This window comes from Rhinichthys klamathensis, unplaced genomic scaffold (genome assembly GCF_029890125.1).
Source record: "Rhinichthys klamathensis goyatoka isolate OS25496 unplaced genomic scaffold, OSU_Roscu_1.1 h1tg000191l_1, whole genome shotgun sequence".
Lineage (NCBI taxonomy): Eukaryota > Metazoa > Chordata > Actinopteri > Cypriniformes > Leuciscidae > Rhinichthys > Rhinichthys klamathensis.
Window position 1 is genome coordinate 4,868,707 of NW_026606717.1, and position 25,443 is coordinate 4,894,149.

At 38.6% G+C, this 25,443-nt stretch overlaps 2 protein-coding genes across 3 annotated transcripts in view; both read left to right on the plus strand.

Annotated features, from left to right (window-relative positions):
• The window catches only part of slc13a5a (solute carrier family 13 member 5a), a 52,136-nt gene extending 31,313 nt beyond the window's left edge, over window positions 1-20,823 (plus strand). Inside the window, exons 9-12 of one of the 2 annotated variants that reach the window (XM_056262163.1) lie at window positions 1,443-1,564; window positions 3,703-3,864; window positions 20,017-20,154; window positions 20,368-20,823. In XM_056262163.1, coding sequence (XP_056118138.1) covers window positions 1,443-1,564; window positions 3,703-3,864; window positions 20,017-20,154; window positions 20,368-20,493 — 548 coding nt within the window. In that variant the 3' untranslated portion in view covers window positions 20,494-20,823. Of the gene's footprint in view, window positions 1-1,442; window positions 1,565-3,702; window positions 3,865-13,163; window positions 13,593-20,016; window positions 20,155-20,367 lie in introns of those variants that run through there. The other variant, XM_056262164.1, reaches the window with a different exon arrangement.
• A 1,604-nt stretch (window positions 20,824-22,427) lies between these two features.
• Window positions 22,428-25,046, plus strand: med31 (mediator complex subunit 31). Its single transcript, XM_056262356.1, has 4 exons — window positions 22,428-22,552; window positions 22,809-22,883; window positions 23,107-23,203; window positions 24,514-25,046. Exons 1-4 carry the CDS (start codon window positions 22,531-22,533, stop codon window positions 24,728-24,730), a joined length of 411 nt encoding a protein of 136 aa, XP_056118331.1. The 5' UTR covers window positions 22,428-22,530; the 3' UTR covers window positions 24,731-25,046.
• Window positions 25,047-25,443: the final 397 nt, after the last annotated feature.

Genomic DNA, 25,443 nt, shown 5'->3' on the forward strand with positions numbered 1-25,443 from the left:
TTGCTGTCACCAAAATCATTAGCCCGGTGACAGTCCGCCTGAATCTTTCTCCAGTGTACAGGAGAATCCATCCCGTCTTTCATGTTTCCAAAATTAAGCCCGTCTTTTATGCTCGCTTTAATCCGCCAGTCCCGGTTCCCCCCCCCCCGCCGCGCCTCGTAGATGGGGAATCCACATATTCGGTTAATCGTATTCTGGACTCGAGACGGAGGGGACACGGATTACAGTACTTGGTGGACTGGGAAGGTTACGGTCCGGAGGAGAGAAGTTGGGTGCCAGCTAGAGACATTCTGGATCACTCCCTTATCGATGATTACAATCGACAGGTAAGGGAGTCTGGGAACGCCAGGAGGCGTTCCTAGGGAAGGGGGTACTGTCACGGTGGGTAAATCCTATGTCTCATTCATGTCTCGTGTTTCTGTTGTTACATGTGTGTGTGTGCTGATTAGAGGGGCGTGGCTGCTCATCAGAGCTCATTCAGTAATCACTCATCACCAGCTGCAGTCTATCATCCCGGTCTATTTAATCTCACCCATTTCTCATCTCCATTGTCAGATCGTTGTTTGTGATGTCCGGTGTTTGATCCCTCTACGTTCCAGTATCCTTCGTTGTTCCTGTCTGTTCCCTGTGGATGTTCTGGATTCGTCTTGTTGATCGTCACCTCACTTCACCTGCACTGTATCCATCTGACCATCGAGTCCCTGCGCCACTTACCTGCCTGTCTGTGGATCGTGTACTGAGTTTTCAACCTTGCCTGTCTGTGGACTGTGTTCCGAGTTTGCCAATAAATATTGTTACTTGCAATTGCTTCCGTAGTTCTTACGTTACATATATAAGGCAAGAATGGGACCAAATTCCAACACCAAAACTCCAGACACTCATAAACTCGATGCCCAGACGTCTTCAAACTGTTTTGAAAAGCAGAGGGGATATTACACCATGGTAAACGTGCCCCCGTCCCAACTATTTTGAGACCTGTAGCAGGCATCAAATTTGAAATGGGCTCATTTATTGGATAAAAGTGTAAATTTTCTCATTTTAAACATTTGTTATATTGTCTATGTTCTATTGTGAACAAAATATTGGCTCATGTGATTTGAAAGTCGTATAGTTTTAATTTTATTCAAATTTAAAAAACGTCCCAACTTTTCCGGAATTCGGGTTGTATATATACCGGTATATATATATTAATATTTGTTGGTATCATTGTTCAAATCTTGTTTTTCCACATTATCTGAATACCCCCCCCCCCCTCCCCCCCCTCCCCCTGCTGTTGTTGTTGCTGCAAAATAATCATGTCTTTTCTGTATTTTAATGACATTAAGTAGAGTGCTGTTGAGAATTTGTTGATTTTTTTTTTATTTTTATTTTTTTATTATTATTATTATAAAAAAGTCAATGAAAAAAAGTTAATAAATAAATATGACTGTGGTCTATGTCAGTGCCCCAGCAAGACAGTGGCCCGACTCCAGCTTTGCTGACATGGAATGTGGCACAGAAGAAGATGCCCTGGAGCATCATCCTGCTGCTGGGAGGAGGCTTTGCCCTGGCTAAGGGCAGTGAGGTACAACATATGCTTTTCAAAATCTGTCTTTGTGTATTTGATTGAGAGTATATTTGTATAGCCCTTAGTGCTTTACCACAGAGCAAGTTTTAGGGTTGGGCAATATGACAATAATAATGTTCTTCCAAAATTTTGATCTAGTATGTTGTATTTATAGTATGGTCTGTATTGTTCTATTAAAATATTAAAATATTGCTTTTGTTTAATGCAAAAGGCTTAACGATTCCTAAAAAAAAAAGTCTGATGTTCAAAAGTATTTATTAGATTTGTTCTCATAGTATATTAAGTCTCTTTAACTACTATACAGTATATTAACATTTTAAATTAATAATTTGATACAATGCATTTATTGTCTACATACGTGTTTGAACATTGTACTTATATTTAATAAATACCTGCATGTAATGAAATCTGTAATTAATTCTGTAATTCATCCGTAATGCAGAATCCCTGACAATATTCAAAAGACAGCTGAAAACTCATCTCTTCCTTGACTTAAAGGAATAGTTCACCCCAAAATGAAAATTTACTTAACCTCAAGCCATCCTAGGTGTATATGACTTTCTTTTTTCAGATGAATACAATTGGAGTTATTAAAAAAATGTCTCGGCTCTTCCAAGCTTTATAATGGGAGTGAATGGAGGATGAGATTTTGAAGTCCAAAAAAGTACATCCATCCATCATAAAAATACTCCACATGGCTCCGGGGGTTAATAAAGGCCTTCTAAAGCGAAGCGATGCGTTTTTGTTTAAGAAAAATATCCATATTAAAAACTTTATAAACTAAAATGACTAGCTTCCGACAGACGGCCGTACGCATCGATTTACGACGAAAGAGTGACCTCTGACCTGACGCATGACATACCGATGAACGTGGAAGCACAGAGGATAGAGCAAAACACAGGTCACAAATTAGAAGTTTAAAACGAAATTTTTTATAGAGAAATGTCAGAGGATTTCGATCTAATAGAAGAGGAACTTGAGTTTGTTGCCCAGCCCTAATTGTTTGAACCGCAAGAGATGTCAAAGCTTACGCTACTCCTACATCCTACGTCATACATCGTGTCAGGGGTTCTTTTGTCGTAAGTCAGCTTGCATAGGCCGTCTGTTGGAAGCTAGTTATTTTAGTTTATAAAGTTTTGAATATGGATATTTTTCATACAAAAACCATCGCTTTGCTTCAGAAGGACTTTATTGACCCCATGGAGTCTTATGGATTACTTTTATGATGGATGGATGCACTTTTTTGGACTTCAAAATTAGCACCGCCATTCACTACATTATAAAGCTTGGAAGAGCAATTCCATTTTTTTTTTACTTATTGTGTTTGTCTGAAAGAAGATAGTCATATACACCTAGGATGGCTAGAGGGTGAGTAAATCATAGGGGTAATTTTTATTTTTGGGTGAATTATCACTCATCATAAAATAAATGTATGCTTGCACTTTCCTTGAATCCCTCCCTATTCTTGCTCTTGCTACTTTAAGCAATGTCTGAAACTTTGTATTATGAGCACTCTCTTGTATTTGCCTCTTTATGGTGAATCCCTTGCTGTATTCCTCATTTGTAAGTCACTTTGGAATGGATAAAAGCGTCTGCAAAATTAATAAATGAAAATGTAGTAGTTAAAGACACCTAATATAAAGTGTGAACAGAGATTTATGTGATGGTTTTGTTCTAACCAAGAGTGTACAATTCTCGAACACTATCAATAAAGAGACAACAATTTGTCTTTGGTGATAAAAAAAAAAAAAAATCCAGTTGGTAAAGAGACTGATCCAAGATTAACATTTTCCAAATGCAATTTGCAGTCATTTACTCAACAGTGTAGAGAAAAATCAGTATGGCTTTTATTTCAATTAGTAACATCTCTGATTTCAGGCAGGATCACTTTATTGTGATGTTGTTCCTTAATGTGGTTGAAAATTACTTATATCGTGGTAAATATTTTGGTCATATCACCCATATCTTAGTGGTTTAACAGGGAGCTGCTTGAAAGCCAACACATAATGCTTCAATGAGAGGAGATGAGAAAGACTAAAGATAACCTGCAGTTCTTAATTAAACACCATATAAAATGTCAGCTTCAATCGTCATGCCTTCTGTTTTTGTTTACTTTTATCTGGGTCAATGCTCAGGTCTCAGGGCTGTCAAAATGGCTTGGAGATCAGTTGTCGCCTCTTCAGAGTATTCCTCCCTGGGCGATTGCCATTGTCGTGTGTCTGATGATAGCTACCTTCACTGAATGCACCAGCAATGTTGCCACAGCAACATTATTTCTGCCTATACTCGCATCTATGGTACGTACGCATCTAATATTCTATATTCTTAAACTGTGAAGCTCACAAATAAATAAATGCATGCTCCTCATACACCTTTGTAGTCGCAGAAAGGTGCACAGGACGCAGTCAATAAAATGGAAAGAAAGTCTGCAGGCATTTATGGAAATGTCTGACAAACTTCTGACCACAACCAGTTTGCATGACTTTTTCTCATTTTTTTTCTCTCCAATAACTAAGTACTGACATTCAGTTTAGGCCAAAAAGTCTAAGATCACTGGTCAGTTTTGTTTTAAAGTCCCCATGATTTTTTTTTTAATGTCTTTTAGTATAAATATGTTAGCCTAACTGTCATCTATTAGCTAGTGTGCTCCAAAACAGTGACAAAATTCGCATTTAGAAGATTTAAGCATTCAAAACGTACAGTCTCACATCAGTCAATGTGGATCAATGGTTTTGATGACATATAACGCTGCACTTCAGAGTCTCATCAGATTTGCTGCCCAATGAAATGCTCTCTAGAATCTGAAGCGTCCCTTCCCCTATAAATAGACACTGAAGCTGCAGCTGAAATCGGTCAGTTGTTCACACATTTACTACCTTTTCTACAGTGCACTTTTTACAGGGGATAGGGAACGATTCTGACAGTGTAAATATGCTTTCCATTGGAGCGAATGAGGTCTGGTTTCACTATGTGTCACGCGAATCGCCACAGCGCGAATGTTACCGGCCCCAGACCTAGGGGTAATCTGGACCGGTCCGGCAGAAAAGGTTACACAGGCTAGGAAGCACGGTGTAGCCACTGTGGATTAATAGAGAGAGAACCAAAGTTAGCGTCTTGCTCAAGCCAGAGCTCGTTTATTTCTGTCACATACAGTCACAGCCACATTATCTTCACATCTCAACTTAAAATGCATGTTAAACTAATACTAAACATTTCACAAATAAACAACAAATGACATAACCAACTGACAATATACAATATATAAAGCATTCTCCCTTACAGAAAATAAGTACATATGACATCAAAATAATTGAACAGATCTTCCACATAATCAAAATTGATTTAGCTCAAAATACTAATATGTAACAAAATAATATAACCCAACACACCTATTAACACATTACATTATATTTCTGCTAACATGAACGGTAACACTAGCATGAAATACACATACATCTTTCTACACATTTCTTGAACGTAACTCTCTCTTCCACTTGCACTTAACCGCAGCACGTAACAATATGGCGGTACCACGACACACTAGCGTGACCAGCGATGTGAACTAGTTTGAATATGGTATCTTTCCCCTGACCATTCACTCACTACTGGCTGGCTAAAACTCTTAACAACGTTTAGAACACATTTCCGTCTGTTGCAGAATGTTAATATTAATTACTCACACTTACAAAAACTACCGTGTGAGACTGAAGTTCATGAAAAAACTTCTTAACGTGACGACGCTCGTCGGAGCAGTTAGCTACAAAACGAACCTTACTACACACTGTACACACATCTCGAAATCATCTTACAATACTACAGAACATTTTATAAGGCATTCACATTACATCCTGCTCTGCTGAGCCAGCGTGGCAGTAGGTACTGGCCTCTGCACTGTGTCAGGCACTGTTCATCTGGCTGCTGCATTTGAGCTGTCTCTGTTGCTTGTCTCGTTGGTTGGAACTCTGAAGCTACAGTACTCAGTCCATTGTTTGGTTTAGACTGGGGCATCTGGGGTTTGATCCTACTCCTTCCATACACAGGTATGGTCCTGAGGCAATATGTGTATTCCTCCTCTTCATCATAATGTTCAGACTCCTGCTCTACTGTCTCACTGTTGTTTGTCTGATTGTCTCTCTGTTTTTGTCTTTTCTTGGGTGCACGCTGACTCTGCTCATCTTGTTCTAAGGGCAAATCATTAACAGGTAGCAGAAGGTTACGATGGAGGACACAAAGGGTTCGATCCCCTGTCTCTGCCTGAACTCTGTACACAGGTCCGTCTCCGATCTTTTCAACAACACAATGGATTCTCTTCTCCTAGTATGCACAAAGTTTACCAGGGCCACCCCTTTCTGACAGATTTCTGACAAGCACCCAATCTCCAGGCTGAAGCACAATGCCTTTAACATGCCGATTATAGTACTTCTTCCCCTTAGCTGAGCACTTTTCACTGTTATCTGAGGCGATCTTGTATGCCTACTGCATGCGAGAAGCCCATTTCTGTGCATACTGTTGTCTGGACTGTGGCTCTTGTTCAGGCTTTAAGTCGAAGAGCAAATCCACAGGCAAGCAGGGAGCTCTCCCATATAGAAGAAAGAACGGTGAATAGGCTGCTCCCTCGTGTCTTGTACAGTTGTACGCATAGACTATGTGGGGTAGGTGGTCCTTCCATTCAGCCTTTTTCTCTTCTTGCAGTGTGCGGAACATCTGTAGAAGTGTCCTGTTAAGACGCTCAACGGGATTCCCCTGCGGGTGATAGGGGGTGGTTCGAGAATGAGCAATTCCTGCCAGCTGCTGAAGTCTCTGGAAAAGGCTGTTCTCGAACTCCTGGCCCTGGTCATGATGTAGCTTTTCAGGGTACCCGAAGCGTGGAATGAAGTCATAAAAGATCTTCTCAGCTGCTGTTCTGCCGGACTTGTTCTTGGTCTGGTAGGCTTGTGCAAAGCGAGTAAAGTGATCGATCAGGACTAAGATATACTCGTAGCCACATTTACTTTGTTCAAGATGGAGATAGTCCACAGAGATGAGCTCAAAGGGGGCACTGGTTGTTATTGAACCCATAGGTGCTCTTTCTGGGATACAAGGCCGCTTCTGTTTGACACACTGGCACTGACTAATGACGTAGTTTTTCAATTTCACGTTGCATGAAATGCCAATAAAATATTTCTCTCGCCAAATGGATGACTTTATCTGCGCCAACATGCCCCATGTCGTCATGCAGATGTTTCAGCACGGTTGACTTCAGCTTACTGGGGAGGACCAACTGTTTCCGTTGTCCTATCTGCCTGTACAAAATTCCTTTATCAAGTATAAGTCTGTTCCATTCATGGATTAGTCTGCGTGTCCCTCGCCCCATTTGTCTCTTGTCTTTATCATTTGGATTCCATCCTCTTTTTTTTCAAGTTTATCACCTCACAGATTGGAGCATCTTCCTTCTGAGCAGCTCTAACATTTTCTGGAGTGATAACTGGAATGGCTTCATGAGATGTGTCATCAGCATCAGCATCAGCATGCAGCTGCAACGCCGCCACCCATGGCACGTCACTGTCCCTCATGGCTTTGTCCCCTTGCCAGATAGCAGAGACTACATCTGGGGGCATTGTTTCTGTGTACTCTTTGATGTGGTCGTGAAGTTGCACTGGATATCGTGACAGGGTATCAGCATCTGTATTTGATTTTCCTGGCCGGTATCTTATGGTGAAATGGAAGTCAGCTAATTCGCCCACCCAACGATGTCCAACTGCGTTCAACTTGGCGGTACTCAAGATGTAAGTAAGGGGGTTATTATCCGTGTATACCGTGAAGGTTGGTGCGTAATAGAGGTAATCTCTAAATTTATCGCAAATTGCCCACTTCAATGCGAGGAACTCGAGCTTGCCGGAATGGAGATAGTAGTTTTTCTCAGCTGGCGTCAGTGTCCTCGAACCATAGGCAATGACACAGAGTTCCTTTCCCTGCTGTTGATAGAGCACCGCCCCCAAACCTTCATTTGATGCGTCGGTGTGAAGGACGAAGGGTGAATCAAAATCTGGGTAGGCCAGGATGGGTGGACTTATCAGCATGTCAACCAAGTGTGACAGCACTTTCTGGCTAGACTCTGTAGGACTTCCCAGTAACTGAAAAAGTGGCATGGCTATCCCAGAATAGTCCTGTATGAAGGTTCTATAATAGCCTAGAAATCCTAGGAGGGCTCTGACTTATCCTACATTCTTCGGCTCTCTGTCCCTCAAATGCTGGACTGCCTCGATGTCTTTAGGATTTATCTGGACACCTTCACTGGTCACTAGGCGCCCTACATACCTGACTTGACTTTTAAATTGTTCACATTTCTTAGGGCGGAGTTTAACACCATGTTCTCACAGGCGGCAGAGCACCTGCCTCAGGTCTTCAACGTGGCCCTGAAAGGTCCTAGAAAAGCAAAGCACGTCATCCTAGTATGGAGAGCAGCAGTCATCCCTTAGACTCCCTCCATGCACCTTTGAAAGGCAGCCGGGGCGTTGGTAAGGCCAAATGGGAGGCGGATCCACTCGTATAGCCCCCAGGGTGTACTAAATGCAGTCAGATGTCTGGAACTCTCACTGACAAAGGATGTGTCTGTTTGGTCGAGGTCGGAATGAGGTAGAGTGGAGCGCCCCTGCTGGTGCGATGTTGCATCTTCCTCCTCAAGAGGGGCAGCCTGGCTAGCTCCACCCACTCCATTGTCTGTGTCCAGCAGGTCCCTCAGCATGTCATCGAGGAGGAACTCAATTTCTCACTTTTTAAGTAGTCAACAATCAGGTCATACAGTTCTGGTTCACTCAGGTCATCAAGGTCGCGAGTTACACCGCCGTCATCAACTGAACTGGCAACTGTCAGTAGCTGACCTGCACTCAAGTGGGAAAGTGTCTTTGGATCTTAAATACCAGCGCCCGCCGTGTGGTGACAGTGGCCATTATGACGTGACACAGGTGGCCTCAGCTCTCTGGATGATGCACTGGATTGCAGCCTTCCCTGAAGCTTTGGACACATGTTCTCGTCCTTTTCGCACCCACCTCACCAGGCAATGACGCTAGATCCCGGACGAGCCCCCAATTGTTACCGGCGCCAGAGCTAGGGGTAATCTGGACCGGCAGCAAAGGTTACACAGGCTAGGAAGCACGGTGTAGCCACTGTGGATTAATAGAGAGAGAACCAAATTTAGCGTCTTTCTCAAGCCAGAGCTCGTTTATTTCTGTCACATACAGTCCCAGCCACATTATCTTCAAATCTCAACTTAAAGTGCATGTTAAACTACTGTAAAACTTCAAATAGTAGCCCGGGCTTTTATTATACCAAATCATAGAACTTCACCGGCTTGTATTTGAGACAGGCGTCTATATGAGACAGGCCTTTATAATTTAGTGTTGAGATGTTGTTCATTGAGTGTATAGGCCTGTCTCTTATTCACGTGAAACTGCGGTCTTCCGACCTTTTACTATCGCGTCAATTGATTTTAATATGCGCGAGGGAGAGAGAGCAAGACATCTTGTTGTTTGAAGACGTGAGAGTGCGTGCGCGCGGCCGTTGCGCTCTCTCGCTCTCTCTCTCTCTCCCTCTCTCCCTGATCGTAACGCGCCCTGTCAGGCGCAGCAGTCATTCTATTCTGCATCACTCATCGATCAAAAAAGGCTTTGGAGGGACAAACATTTGCTTTGGCGACCGCCAAAAAGCGGACGATCTGACGGTTTGAGAGGATTAAATACAACCCGAAACTAAAAAAACAGACCAGGCCTCCATTTGAGACCGGCCTTTATTTACCCAAACCTGCAGCCACACCAGGCGTGTAAAAGAGACAGGCGTCTATTTGGGACTCGGCTATTATTTGAAGTTTTACGGTAATACTAAACATTTCACAAATAAACAAAAAATGACATAACCAACTGACAATATACAATATGTAAAGCATTCTCCCTTACAGAAAATAAGTACATATGACATCAAAATAATTGAACAGATCTTCCACATAATCAAAATTGATTTAGCTCAAAATACTAATATGTAACAAAATAATATAACCCAACACACCTATTAACACATTACATTATATTTCTGCTAACATGAACGGTAACACTAGCATGAAATACACATACATCTTTCTACACATTTCTTGTCTGTTTACATAAAACTAAGCATGTAGAATTTCCAACCTACTACACCATGAGTGCGCAATACGTCGATCGCGATTGACTGGTCGATCGCAGAGCCAATGATGGTAGCTCACAGAACTAAAATAAAAGTAAAAAAAAAGAAGAAAAAAACGCTCCTTTTCAGAAAAGCAATCCATCCTATCATGTCATTATATTACCATGTGCCCGCTGATTGACGTGTAGACAGGCCAGTCTGCTGGTTGCTAGAAAGTTTTTTACACTACGTTACATTATTATAACAACCATAAACATATCTACCAAAGATTCTGTAGAGCTGATCTCGACAGTCGACTACAGAAATGCGCCATTGCTATCGTTTTACCGTTGCTTTTCGCTATTGCTCGTTTATTATCTGTAGACAAACAAAAATTATACCACAATGAATGAGGGAGTAAAATAATTTAAAAAAGCAAAGACTTACCATTTCCATCAGGAATGGGAAAGATGACTTCTTATTTACGATGTCATACTCAAAGTGTGTCTGTCTGATCTGTCGATCCAGCTTTGCACTTCCAAAGAAGGGGAATGTAGAGAGACACTTTAGAATGGTTCATCGAACCTTTGATACAGACTTTCCTCCAAGCAGTGAATTGAGAAAGAGAAAGGTGAGAGAGTTGAAGTCTCAGCTTCTTGGACAGCAATCTCTTTTCACTCGGCCAACAGCGAAAGCGAAGGCCGCAACAGAGGCATCGTTCCGGGTGAGTCAGACGATCGTTAGGCACAAAAAGTCTTTCCAGGATGGAGTAATGGTGAAGGAAGCCTTCATTGAGGCTGTGGATTCTTTATTTAAAGACTTTACGAACAAAACAGAAATAATGTCTGCAGTCAAAGCTGTTCAGTTGACAAGAAATACAGTGACCAGGCGATGCGAAATGATGGGCGACAACTTAGTGCAGCAGCTTGCTAAGGACATTGACTGTTGCGAGTGCTTCTCGCTACAGATGGACGAGTCTACGGACAACACAGACAAAGCCCAATTGTGCATTTTTATTCGAATGGTCTTCCACGACATGACTGCAAAAGAGGAACTTTTAGCAGTTCTGCATATGAACGCACACACACGAGGGGATGACACCTTTGAGATATTCAAACACTTTATCGACAAGAATAAGATTCCAGTGTGTAAATTAGTGTGAATCACCACCGACGGTGCGCCTTCCATGATCGGCCGCTCTAATGGATTTGTTGCCAAATGCCAAGAGGATGAAGCGTTTCCTGATTTTTTAAGTTATCATTGTATCATACACCAACAAGGCGTTGTGTGCGAAAATGTTGAAGATGAAAGAAATTATGGACATAGCAAACAAAGTAGCCTGCTCTATCCGTGCTAGATCTCTTCAAAGACGACTGTTCCGCTTGCATCTTGAGGAGACTGGCAGCGACCACTCAGACCTACTGCTTCACACGGAGGTAAGGTGGTTGAGTATGGGGAAATTCCTGCAACGATTCCGCGATCTCCTTCCCGAGGTAAAGCAGTTCCTACATGACAACAAACATGCGGAATACACGCAACTTGATGATCGTTGGCTGCTTGATTTGGCGTTTTTAACTGATCTTGCTCAATGAGCTGAACGTGGAATTACAGGGCAAAGACAAAATCGTGATCGATATGATAAGCACAGTGAACGCCTTTAAGGGAAAACTTAAACTGCTTTGTTCAAAGATCCAACGCCATGATCTGGGGAACTTTAGAAACCTTGCATCTGAGCTGAATAATCAAGGGAAGGACTTAACAGAGATTGACAGTGCATGTTATGCAGAACAGATTGACACCGTCCTGTCAGACTTTGACAGGAGATTTCAAGACTTCGCCCTACTCGAGCCAGTTGCCACGTTTATGTGCTTCCCTTTTCTGGAGAATGCTGAGGTCAATGTCCTCGCTTCCAAAATCGCAACAATGTTTCAGCTCAGTTCTGCTGAAGTTGAAGATGAGATCTTGACACTACAAGCGGATATTAACTTGAAGTCTAGAGCCCATGAACAATTCTGGAGTTTACTCACAGAAGAAAAGTATCCCAACATGAGAAAATGTGCAACATCACTGACTGCAATGTTTGGGTCTACTTACTTGTGCGAATCAACCTTTTCACATATGAAATTTATCAAATCCAAATACCGCTCCACCCTGACCGACGATCATTTGGAGGCCTGTCTTAGACTGGCTATGAGTAGCTATTGCCCGTACTATGCATCCCTGGTGGACTCCATCCAATGCAAGTCATCATCTGAATAAGGTACTGACCACTGATGTGAACATGCCATGTGTATGCAAGAAAATGACTACATGCAACTTACATAAAGTTAATTCATTGTCTGAAAGTTTCAATGTTTGAACAGTGAATTGTAGTGTGATATAGTGTGTAATGTTGGCCAAATGCCACTGTATATGTATGTATGTTAAAAGAAAATCCTAGTGTTAAAAAAAGTTACATTTCAATGTGAGTGAGTGAGTGAGTGTGTGTGTGTGTGTGTGTGTGTGTGTGTGTGTGTGTGTGTGTGTGTGCGTGCGTGCGTGCGTGCGTGCGTGCGTGCGTGCGTGCGTGCGTGCGTGCGTGCGTGCGTGCGTGCGTGCATGCGTGTGTGTGTGCTACCTGAATGGGTAAAGTTGCATTCCAATGTGTTGATTTTGATGTACTGTAAATGCACTGAATTGTATGGGAAATGTAATGTAAGTGCCGAGCTGCGGCTTTACCGAGTGCGGCTTTACCGAGCTCAGTGGCTCTGTGATGCAAACAAAACGCTATTGGCTATTTTTAAAAAGAGGAGGAGCTGCTCGATATGTCCCGTCCCCGTCTTCCTGTTTTAGTGGAAATTACATCAACACATTGAATAATGCTGTGTGTTTCAAGGCACTTCAGTGGGCTTTTAAGCATTTTTTTATTTTTTTTTATTTTTTTTGTGGTCAGGAATATTTTAAGTAATTAATTAATACATTTTAAGTCATTTTAATTAATACTTTTATTTGGCAAGGACATTAATTTGATTTAACCATTACTCTAAAGACTTTTACAAAAATTCTATTTCAAATAAATGCTGTTCTTTTGAGTGGAGTAATGGCTTCTGAAAATTCAACATTGCCAGGACAAAATTACATTTTATACTGAATAAAAAAAAAAACTTACGGACTTCAAATTTTGAATGGCTGTGTGTGTGTGTATGTGTGTGGATGTGTAGTCATTAATAGCAACTTAATTGTATTTATTTAGCTGGTGTGTCCAATGTATAGATCTGAATCACTGATTGAAATATTATTAACGTTTGTTTCATGTTGATTTTGCAATAGAGATATAACTACATTTTTTCAAACTCACATGTTGCATTCACGTTGGATTTTAAAGGGAATTAAAGATTTATTTGTTTATCTGCCATTTATATTATACCAGAGATAAATGAACAAGTTGCTTAATTGTGAAGGTTTCTTTTAATAAGCACAGCTTCTTCCTCCATAAATCTCTCACTGGGTTTCACCTTTCTTGTCTCTTGCTGTGCAGTTGGCACTTCCTGCCCTCTTCTCATGAATTAGCCTATGCAAGAGAGCCTGTGAATGGAGGGATTTGTAAGCTGAAGTGGCTCATATGGGAGAACCATGGAGATGTGTCATTGTTGTCAGGTTGAGAAAAAGAAAGAGAAAAGAAGAATGAGAAAGAACTGGCATTGGGGGAAGATCGAGGGCTTTCAACTCCTCGCTAATTCACTCGTTGCTGAAGGCAGATACGCAGACGGTCCTCTGTGTGTGCCAGCATTGTTCATTCTCCTCTGTTACCTGCAACACAACTGAGCTTTGAGAACAGAGCCAGATCACTGTAGAAAGTAGAAGGTTTTTTGATACAATAACGACTATCAACAATAATGACTTTTCGAATATATTTCCTGAACTGCATCGGCCTGTCTGCAATAGCTGGGTTTCAGTCACGTGATTATGATGACGCGCGAAATTCAGATGGAGGGCAGGGAGTGAAGAGCGCAATGGACGAGATGGAGGAAAGTCCGTACTGTACTACTTTACACGCTATTACAAGAGAAAGATATAAACAAAAAATCAAATATATGTTGGACGTGATCCTTACGTTATGAAGAGGAGCGATTTTTCAACTGAATTGAAAGATTTTCCTGCTATCGAGGCGGTAGATATCAGCAACTACCTCGTCTTACAGACATACTTTGACTTTACAAAGTTCGGAAACGTTACACGTTACACAAACATAGCCACTTAAGTTGTATTAACTCACCTTTGACGAAGTGATCACTGCACACACGGGTATTTTCCCATTCGGCTCCTCCCGACCGCAGACGTAGGTTTGCAAGCCGTTTTTCCAGAGTTTTTCGGTCAATTTCTTGCATTTTCCCCCCTTATGAACAACAACTTTTGGTACACGATAAAAACTCATCGTGGTTTGACCGATTTAAGTAACCATAAACGACGCAAAACATAGGCATTTTGAGTTTGTTATAGTGCTTTCTAAATACAGCAAATCACTTCCTGCCCTCCATTTGCATTTCGCGCCATGGCAACGCAGTGGCGTGACGTCATATGAAAACAAGCTATTGGCCGATTATACAGGCCGAATTGAAAGCTTCTTGTTTGTTTGAGCAAACTTGGCAATAAAGAAATGATTTTATTTTATTGTAAATTAAATGTTCTATTTAAAAGTATGCTGTTACATTCAGGCAGGAAGAAAGTGTAGACATGGAAATTTTTGCAGCTTTTTTTTAATAAACAATATAATTCACAGAGATAACAAAGACTCAAGACTAGGCGACGAACCAGTCAGCAACTACATACAGAAACCAGGGCAACCAAGGAAACAGGAACTAAATGATATGATAGATACATTTCAATTGTTCGCCACTAGTGGATGCTATTTCTGTCTATGTGTTTTTTTTTTTTTTTTTTTTTTTTTTTTTTATCAATTTTCAATTACACATTTGTATAATAAAAAGGAAGAGTTTTAGTTGGTCTCTTATTGGCCAGATTAACCAAGCTCACCATAGACCAATCCCTACAATTTAAAGTCCCCCTGTGGTGAAAATCAAGGTTTTAGTATTGTTTATCTTTGTGGTGTTTAGACAAACCATGTGTAAAGACCATTGCTGAGTCCTTAAATCTGCAGGGAACCAAAGAGAGTCTTAAAAACGCAGTTTGAAATCACTGGTGTTTCTGACGTCACACCTTGGGCCTGTTTCAGAAAGGAGGTTAAGTGAAAACTCTGAGTATGTTAACCCTGAAATGAGGGAAACTCTGGGTTTTCTGTTTCAGAATGGGAGGTAAGTCAAACCTGAGAAAGCAGAGTAAGTCAAGCCCGTTTCTGAAAGAGAGGTAACTTATACTCAGAGTCAGTTACCATGGTAACTTACTCTGTGAACCTAAGCTGGTCGGGAGCAGGTTTACTTCAGTAAACCCAGAGTTTATTTCGGTCTCCTCCCCTTTTTTAAAGAGAAAGCGGTGTTTAAACACCTCATTCATTCTTTTGGTACATTTATTCATTGCTGTTTTTTTCCATTTTTTTTAATAAGATGAAGTCTATATAACTTCTCAACTGGCAACTGAAAATACAGTAGATTAGAGTTACATCATGTATGCACCAGAAGTTGATGGACCTTCCTCCTGCTGTTCTTCCACACTCTGGTGACGAAGAGAGATAAGAATATCCGTTTATACTTAGAAATAAACTTAGATTCTATAGGCTACTCTACATAAATAATGTGAAGAAATTTGAATGTGTAGATTGTTTGATGTGTAGACAATATTAACATTTCCTAGTAGGGCTCTCTGTGGCAGCAGAAACTGTTTCTTCATCCCCATCGTCCTGTGAAGATGAGCATTTGATTTAGCACATTTTATAATACTATTTGTCATAATTTCTGGTGTATTGAGTATTTACAACTGTCTGGGGTTCTGTTGGGACAGGAGGCTCCAAAAGACAGATATTACCATAAGAATCGGTTTGAAGCAACAAAAAAACCAACCCAAAGTAAAATATATGGAAGTATCAAAAACAGCCTATATAAAAAATAATACATATGTAGACCTCTTATACATTTTATGAAGGCAATTGAATCTTCGGGAGTGACTGGCTCTGATGAAGTCCCTCAGCCATTGGCCTTCCAGCATTCAGGCTCAGGGCCATCTCCATCTCCTCTGCATCTTCATCTCCATCTGCTCTGCATTTCCATCTGCATCTTCATCTCCATCTCCTCTGCATCTTCATCTCCATCTGCATCTTCATCTCCATCTCCTCTGCATCTTCATCTTCATCTGCTCTGCATCTCCATCTGCATCTTCATCTCCATCTCCTGTCTGCATCTTCATCTCCTCTGCATCTTCATCTCCTCTGCATCTTCATCTCCTCTGCATCTTCATCTCTATCTGCTCTGCATCTTCATCTCCATCTTTGTGAGCCTCTTCCTTCTTTCTGTTGGCTGAGAAGAAGTCAAATGAGAATGAATATTTGATTGTGTTAAAGGGTCAAAAATGTGTCAAAAATGCTTTTGCACTGCTAAACACTGGATGCTATTTAGTTATTTAATATGTCAAATGTTTGTAAAGTCAGGTACCCTACATCCATGATATGCTCAAGGCTTACCTGATTGAATTATGTTTTAATATTTCATTTTCAGCTGCTGCCATGTTCTTTTAATGCCTGCAATTAAAATTAGGTTGAATAACATACTGTTCTTCCAGTTTCACCTCTGATAACAGTTGGGTAAGTTACTCTAAAATAGTTATTAATTACTAACTACAAATGACATCTTCAACAGTGTAATTAGATTAATGTAATAATTATCTCTAGAAAGTGTTGGTCTACTTATTACTAATTACTTTATAAATCCCATATCAACCTCAACCACTTGAACAATACAAAAAGAGACAAAACTGCACTTTTAATGCTTTCAAATTAACAATATACAATTGCATGAATTATTCTTGAATTGACCAAAGTGTGTAGAGGGAGAAGGTAACATTAAAAATATACCTTTTAAAAATGTTATGTTAAATCGACTATTGTTTTATACAGAATTGTTCTATGCAGTATTTAATGCAATGACATCATATTTAACTTTATATTAGGCTACAGAAGAATTAAGAGTAATCCCTTTAATAAACTAAACTAATTACACCCAACACTGTATAACAGTAATTAAAATGTAAACTTACGCAATGACTCGAGCAACTATTTTCTCCCAAACTAACTCTCTCGATCGCCACTGCTGCCGTGTTGCTTAAAAAAAATTGTTTGCGTACTGCTGGTGAGAAATATACAGACCTCTTTTTGTCTGGCGCTGTTACCATGGTGACTCATAATATCTGCGCTCCATTGATAATGGCTTTTTATAGTTGTGGTGAACGCGCTTAACTCAGAGTCAGTCAACTTAGAGTTGATTGAACTTACTCATTTCAGCTGTTCTGTAACCGAAAACTCAGAGTTTCCCATCTCAGGGTAAGTCAACTCAGAGTTCAAGTTTTAACTCAGAGTTGGTTGAACCTCCTTATTGAAACGGGCCCCTTGTAACCAATCACGTCAACGTATGATCGTCAACGATTGGATCTCTGAGCTTTTTATTTTATTTTTTATTTAATAGTTTATTTAGATAGGGACAGACACAAATAACATAGATCAACTTTAACAGTCATCTGATGTATGTATCATAGTGTTTTTAGCTAAAGCTAATTCACGACACTTGTCCCTAGTAGGGCTTTTTGATCAAAAATACAGTTTAACATTATTAAAAAGATGAGAAGAAAATTACAATTAAAAAATATAAAAAAATTATAAAAAAGGACAGAAAATATACAGAGATAGCAAAGTGTAAATACTAAGTATGAGAGCAATATTGTTCCTGAATTAACCACGATTTTGTATTTTTTTTTTTAAGGAGGCTATTGTTGGGATACATTTCAAATGGTCTGGCAGAGAATTCCATAATTTTGCCCCTTTAACTGAAAAAGCAGCCTGGGCAAATGATGTTCTTCGAAAAGGGATCCTACAGTTGCCTTTTGACACTGAACGGGTGATTGATCTAGTACTACTTTGCTGTCTTGTTATTGTTTTCCAAAGCGGTGGTGGAGCAGCGTCATTTAAGCATTTGAAGACCAGTTTAACCAGATGCAGGGAAATAAAATTAGCAAAACTTAAAATCTTATATTTGCTTTGAATTTGGCAGTGATGGTACCTTATTCTCTTCTTGTCCAGAACTTTCAAGGCACGGTTATAAAGACACTCTATGGTTTTGATTGATGACTGATGAGCTTGAGACCATGTGGTTAAGCCATAAGATATGTGTGTTAGAATCATAGAATTAAAAAAAATAAAAGCACAGTCAAGAGTCAAGCAGTTTCTTATCATCATAAAACAGCTCAAGTTGGCCTTAATGGTTTTACAGATTTTCTTAATATGACTTTTAAAGTTCAACTGATAGTCTATAATTATTCCGAGGTACTACTGACTCTTTTGCCAAAGCGTCTATATCCAACGCACAAGGTACCCTTTAGCGCAGGGATCACCAACCCTGCTCCTGGAGGGCTACTGTCCTGCAGACTTCAGATCCAACCCTGTTCCAACACACATGCATGTAATTATCAAGTAACCCTGAACAGCTTGATTAGCTGGTCCAGGTGTGTTTGATTGGGGTTGGAACTAAAATCTGCAGGACAGTAGCTCTCCAGGAGCAGGGTATAGCGTCATATGAGACGCAGATATATGGCGCCTCCTAGTGGTCTAACCCTAACACTACCCCAGACCTAAACCTACCCAAAACCGAAGCGTGTTATATTGACGCTAAAGGGTGCCATATGCGTTGGATATAGACGCTTTGGCAAAAGAGTCAAAATATTACGCTTTGGGATGAGAATGCGTTGTCACTTCAGGTACTTGTTCAATAAGTTCCCCATTAATTTTTACGTTCAAAAGTTGTGTTAGAGGTAGTTTTTTAATGGAAAAGCAGACAGAGTTTGTTTTTTTGGTGTTTAAGGTTAAACAAGATGAGGTCAGCCAAGATGATATTTTTTCTAAGTTAGCAATTAGTTTGTCAGCCACAGAAATATAGGTATTACCAGATGCATATACCACTGTGTCATCTGCATACATCTGTAGACCTATATCTGGACATACTACATCTGGCAAGTCATTAATGTAGAGACTGAAGAGTATGGGTCCCAAGATCGTGCCTTGAGGAATCCCTGTTTTGATTTTAAGAAAAGTGGATCTCACATTATTAATCACAACACACTGTTCACGGCCTTTTAAATATGAATCAAACCAGCACAATGACTGTTTGGATAAATTGAACTTAGCTAATTTTGAAATTAAGGTGTTGTGATTTACTGTGTCAAATGCCTTTTTTAAATCTAAAAATACTGCACCAACTACATTTCCCTTATCAAGTGATTGTTTAGTGTTTTCAGTTAATAAACAAGTAGCGGATCCTGTGGAATGGTTGTGCCTGAATCCAAATTGCAGAGGACTCAGATACTGATTTGTCTCAAGATAGTGCACAAGTTGTCCTGAGACAATCTTCTCTAAAACTTTAGACAATACTGGAAGAAGATTGAGTGGGGGTGGGGCTAATTTGCATATTCATAGATCCGCATACACAAAATATGTCATTTTGGTGATCATAGATGAGTTTTAAAGGATAACATGATTGACTACAGGGGGACTTTGATGAAATAACACATATTATAAAGACATTTCATATTTAAGGTCATTATATGATTTGTTAATTGCATTTAATAGATTATACTTTTAATAAAACATTTGTATTTGGTTTGTAAAAGGTGTTTTTTTGTTGTTGTTGTTGTTGTTGTTGTTGTTAATGCATGATTTAGTTGTTTTTGTTGCATTCACACTGTTCTGACCAGCAGGGGTCACCAGTGTGTGGCGTTTCCGAGTGCTTAAACAGAAAATCGTTTTGTGAAAATTGGTTCAATTGATTCAAAGTTTCGAAATGTTTTGTTTCCCATCACTACTAAACACAGGAAGCTAGAACTCTGATATAACATGCACAGAAAAACTTCAAAACTTGTCTGAAAAATAACTAGGCCTACTGCAATAATATGCTACTGACTGTTGAGCCGATGTTGCTGTGTCGGACTGGTCGGAGTGCAGCTAAATACATAATTTTAACTATTCTACCTATGTATTTTCTCATTATTACTATACATAGGCCTATATTTAATTATTATTCGAATATATTTCTAAGGGACTAAATACATAGCATTAAATCCAATTCCATATGTCTCAGTAAAATAAGCTGGTCTTATTCATTGTTTTTTTGTTTTGTTTTCAGTCCCAGTCTATACATATCAACCCTCTGTATGTCATGATCCCCTGCACCCTCAGTGCATCTTTTGCCTTCATGCTGCCAGTGGCCACCCCTCCAAACGCCATAGTCTTCTCATACGGATACCTGAAAGTGTCTGACATGGTGAGTGTTAGCCATTAATAAAAAAAATGTTTTTAAATGAACCGTCACACAACTGTAAATGATTAAATCCAAAATGCACAGCGATATCTGAAGCAAATGGAATGCTTTGGCAATTGGATTAAATGAAATGAAGAAATAAAATTGGAAAAACATTATTGATGTGAATGTAGAACCATTAATGTCGGTTATCCAAATATTCGCTTTTGTCCGCAGGCCAGGACAGGGATTGTCATGAATATCATCGGCATCCTCTCCATTACCTTAGCCATAAACAGCTGGGGCAGAGCTATCTTCAGTTTAGACACCTTTCCCAGCTGGGCAAACACTACAGATGTGTGAGAGACTGAGCCACTCCTTCTGTCTGCTGTCAAACTGCACCATTCAGCACTATTCTCACCATGTTTCCAACGGAGGAGGCCAGGCAGGGTCCGAGCCAGTGGCTGGTTTCACTGGAGATGATAGTGTGTGTCATCACTTGTGCTGTGACTGTGCAGTTCAGTTGTTGTTTTTTAATATAAATTTGTATAAATTCATAATGAAATCATATAATAAAGTTGCTTGAAAAGCAGCTTCAATAGAATATGTGGAAAGCCAAAAGGCTAGAATCATATAAATACCATGTGGATTTTTAAACACAGATATCTAAACAGTGGACAACTGTGTACACATGCAGGGCAGTTTTGACAGAACAGTGTGATTATTCAAGATTCATTAAAACTCACTATTGCAATGTAAATTTAATAATGCAAATTAAAATACAGTTTTTTTTTCATATTTCTACTAATACATTTACACTGTTTGTTCCTTTACCTGCATAATGTTTTAAATCAGTATACTTTTGTGTTTTTAAATCAAATTTACATTATGTTAAGGACATTTTAGGGATATTTATAAAGGAACACATACGTAAATTAACATTGGTTTTAGTAGGGGAAGATGGGGTATATGTCACTTTAAAAAAAATGTTTAAAGGTAATTTGTAACAAGTTAAGCATAGAAGATTATGATGTTTCATCCAGATTGTTTGGACATATGAGGAAACAGTAGAAATCGAAACATATTTGCTATTATATGTTATATTTCTGTGAGTATTGAAATAAGCTTCTGTTCCCCATTACCCATAAAATAAATATTTTATATACAAATTGTGTTGGTCAAAAATGAACTGCATTAAATGTAATCACATTAAATCTACAATGCCTGGTAAAGTCCTAATGGATATTGATGAGTGATGACCAGATGAAGTATTAAAATTAGAAAAAGCATTGCCATTCAAGAAATGTGCTCAAATGAGATTTAGTGACATCTATTGTCAAGAGGAAAATTAAAAATAGGGGAACATTTCAGGTCCGTGTAACGCTTCACAATTCAGTTTTCAGACCATACAATGCAAATGAAAAAAATTAAACTTGAGTATGCAATGTTTTTTTTTTATTGTTTTTTTTTATAGTTTGCTTTTCATCTTTACAGAAATAACAAGAGTTATCAATATATAATTTTACGCGTTCCAGTAGCCTACTTTCTTTTTTTTTTTTTTTACTGGATTATTATTTTAAAAGAGACTTATTTTACTTTGTTATTAAAATATAATTTATTCACTGTTCAACAAGCTTTACGCCATTTCACATCTCCAAACACAGGAGCACAAAAAAAGCGAGCTGGAGGATAAACAATGCTATTATTGTAATGTAGTTAGGCCTGTTTGAGAGACTGATTATTCGTTGCGTAGTTCACGTTTGAACACGCATGCGCTGTAGTAGGTTTCGATTACGTCATGAAAGTGTAAATACGCATGACCTATTCCATTATATCTATGTTCCATTTGCTACACAAATTACATTATTTCATCAAATCTGTGACTGACATCTTCGCAACTTTGTTTGACAGAATATATTAATGGTTAACTAAGAGTTAGCAGTTTAAGTTGTCTGTAATGTTAATGTTTAAATTCATCGACGATAGCCATTAGCCATACCATGTTTTTCTCCCTACTTGCAGCTTCAAAGTACTGTCTGGTCTCATTTGCAATTGAAATTAATTGTAAGATCAGTTTTAAAATTAATTAAGCATAGTGGTTGGAATAGAATATAGACATCTTTTAACACACATCTAGACTGAAATCACTTCACACTCCAGCACAGGTGGTGGCGGTATGCACCATAAAGTTGGTATGCAACCCGCCAATAAATCCATAGAAGAAGAAAGAACGACGGAAAATTTTACGACACCCGCACTGGTTTTCTGGTAAATATGGCGTCTCCGTAGATCTTCCCAAACAAAAACGGCATATTTTGGTTTAGTAATCTCTCTATAGATCCGTTTAAATATAGACATTTTCAAGATATTTCAACATAGTTTTCTCTCCCGTCGTCTGTCATGGCTGGGATTATGGAAACAGGTTTGTAATTTGTTGACGTTGACTATGAACGTGTTATTTCACTAATATTCTTTCGCACGACTGCAAACGAGTTTGATTTGATTGTGACAATAGTTTATTAAATAGGTGTATCGTATGCCATTTACATTATGCGAAAATAAATTCATACGTGGGGTGGTTGTACTGAAATATGTTGCATTTTCGTTCAAGCTTTTTTTATAATAATAAAATAACCTTATATAAATAATAATAACCTTTTAAAATCATACTTTCGCAGAGGAGCAGGCAAGAAACCGTTTCCAGCTGGAGTTGGAGTTTGTTCAGTGCCTAGCGAACCCAAACTATCTGAACTGTAAGAACAAACATTGACATTGTTACAAGCTTATATTTTAAATACTTTGTTACAGTGATTCATATATTTCAGTTATTGGTTCATCTATAGCAGTTTGAATCACTGAATCTAAGCTAATTTTGTTTCTATGGTTCAATTTCGTAGATATGTCTTATAAATGCTTTTTTCCCCACATGCTTTGTGCATTTAAAAATGTCATAACATCCTGCTTTTTATCCTGCAGTTCTGGCTCAACGAGGTTACCTGAGAGAGAAGCCTTTTGTCAATTACTTGAAGTATCTACTTTACTGGAAAGAACCAGAATATGCTAAATTCCTGAAGTAAGTCTTACGCTGTAAATTTTTTACTGATCTAATATTACACATATATATATACACACACACACACACACACACACACGATTAAAGTAATGTGTCTTCTCCATGATGTAGACACTCATGCATGTATGGGAACAGACAAAAAGTACAAAAGTAAAAAAAAAAAACCACTATCAACTTAATAAAAAAAAAAAACGGCATATTCCAAGTGGTCAGAATATAAAAAAATATTTAAAATGTGTTTTTAAAAGAAAAGGAAGTTGTATGTTATATAGGCTGGAAGAGCTTGAGCCTCAGTCAGATGGAGGGATAAAGTAACGCAAATAATTTAACATTACTTTACATGTAATTAGTTACCTTTTTAGGGAGTAACGCAATATTGTAACGCATTACTTTTAAATGTAACTTTCCCCAACAGATCTCATCTATATTATTTTACATTTATTTTATTGAGGAGGAATAACCCCTTGAGATGAACCATCTCTTTTTCGAGGGGGTCCTCGAATCTAGATACAAATACTGACCTTACAACACGTGTCAAATATGACATGACATAAAAAAAAAAAAAAAAAACAGAATAAAAAAAAAAAAATACACAATAAGAAAAAAACAACATACTTTACAATAATGGTAAATACAGAAATATATAAACAAAACCAAAACAAACAAGACATTCACTCATCCAAGACTCTCTAAAGGTGACGCACTCATCCCTAAACAAAGTAAACACATATAATATGTACCAAAACACACATCTAGACACAAATAAACTCATATACAGACAAAAATGTATGTACTATGCCAAAAATAGGTTACAATGACTCCAGTCAAAAAAAATAAAAATCAATTACATATATTCAAAAGATATTGAGCTAGGTGATCCTTAAATATTGAAAAAGAAGTTAAAGAGTGAATTGAATTTGGAAGGTTATTCCATTCGTATGGTGCTTTATATTGAAATGCATATCTTATTTCTTTATTGATCTGAGGAATGAGAAAATAAATTTGGTTATTATGACGCAAGTTATGAGATGACCTAAATGGAATTAAATACTGTTTTAAATAAGCAGGGTAATCCATATAAATACATTTAAAAATAAATTGTAACCAATGAAAACGCCTTCTATCTGGTGGGGTCAGCCAGGACAGTTGATGGTACATTTCACAATGGTGTGTTCTGTAGGGGCAGCGGAGTATAAATCTACACAGTCGATTCTCCAATGATTCTCAATAAATTAATTTTCCTCTCATGGTGATTATGTGATTGACATATTAGACTCATGTAGTTTAAATCTTAATCTTTTTCCCCTTAGATATCCTCATTGTCTGCACATGTTAGAGCTGTTGCAGTATGAGCACTTCCGAAAGGAGCTGGTGAATGCGCAGTGTGCCAAGTTCATAGACGAACAGCAGATCCTACACTGGCAGCATTACTCACGGAAGCGCACGCGCTTACAGCAAGCGCTCGTGGAGCAGCAGCAGCAACAGCAGCCACAGGCTCCATCCCATGGCAACACCACCTCCAAATGAGGCAGTTAACATGCTCCTGCTGCCAGTTACTCTTTCACTGGAGCATTTTTGTAAAAAATCATTTTCAAACGGGCTTTATCCCAAATTCCTAATGTTGTGTCTGTTTATATACGACTGGAGAGAAAGGTAAAATAGCTTCAAAAGAAGGTAAGGGCAGAGTGAAATAGATTGTCGTCGAGCAGTATGTCTTGTCTTACAGTTTCTAGCTCCACCTGCCACATGCTTTATCTTATAAATATTTGTATTATGTATATGTATGCATTTTGGACAAAAACAGAAACCCAAATCCAAAATAAAGATTTGTATTACTTCATTGTATTACTTTATCTTAACAAAAAAAACAAAAAAGATAACATGGTGATAATAGTTTCCAAGAAAGTTTTCATTAGTTAACTACTTTAACATGAACTAAGAATCGATGAACATACTTCAACAGGATTTTATTAATTTTAGTTCATGTTAATCTCAACATTTACTAATACATTAAAAACTTGTATTTGTTAAAAATTAGTTAATGCACTGTGTGAACTAACATGAACAAACAATGAACGACTGTTTTTTTTTTTTTTTTTACATAACATTAAGAAAGATTAATAAATACTGTAACAAATGTGTTGCTCATTGTTAGTTCATAATAGTTAATATGGTAACTGTTAACAAATTAAAACTTACTGTACAGTATTACCGGTAACACTTAGTTAACATGAAATAAC

Excerpts from the sequence above, each read along its gene's own strand:
- med31 (XM_056262356.1), top strand. The coding sequence starts at position 22,531 with ATGGCTGGGATTATGGAAACAG. Across the intron at positions 22,553-22,808 it reads GGCTGGGATTATGGAAACAG|AGGAGCAGGCAAGAAACCGT; the intron begins GTTTGTAATTTG and ends ATACTTTCGCAG. Across the intron at positions 22,884-23,106 it reads GAACCCAAACTATCTGAACT|TTCTGGCTCAACGAGGTTAC; the intron begins GTAAGAACAAAC and ends TTTATCCTGCAG.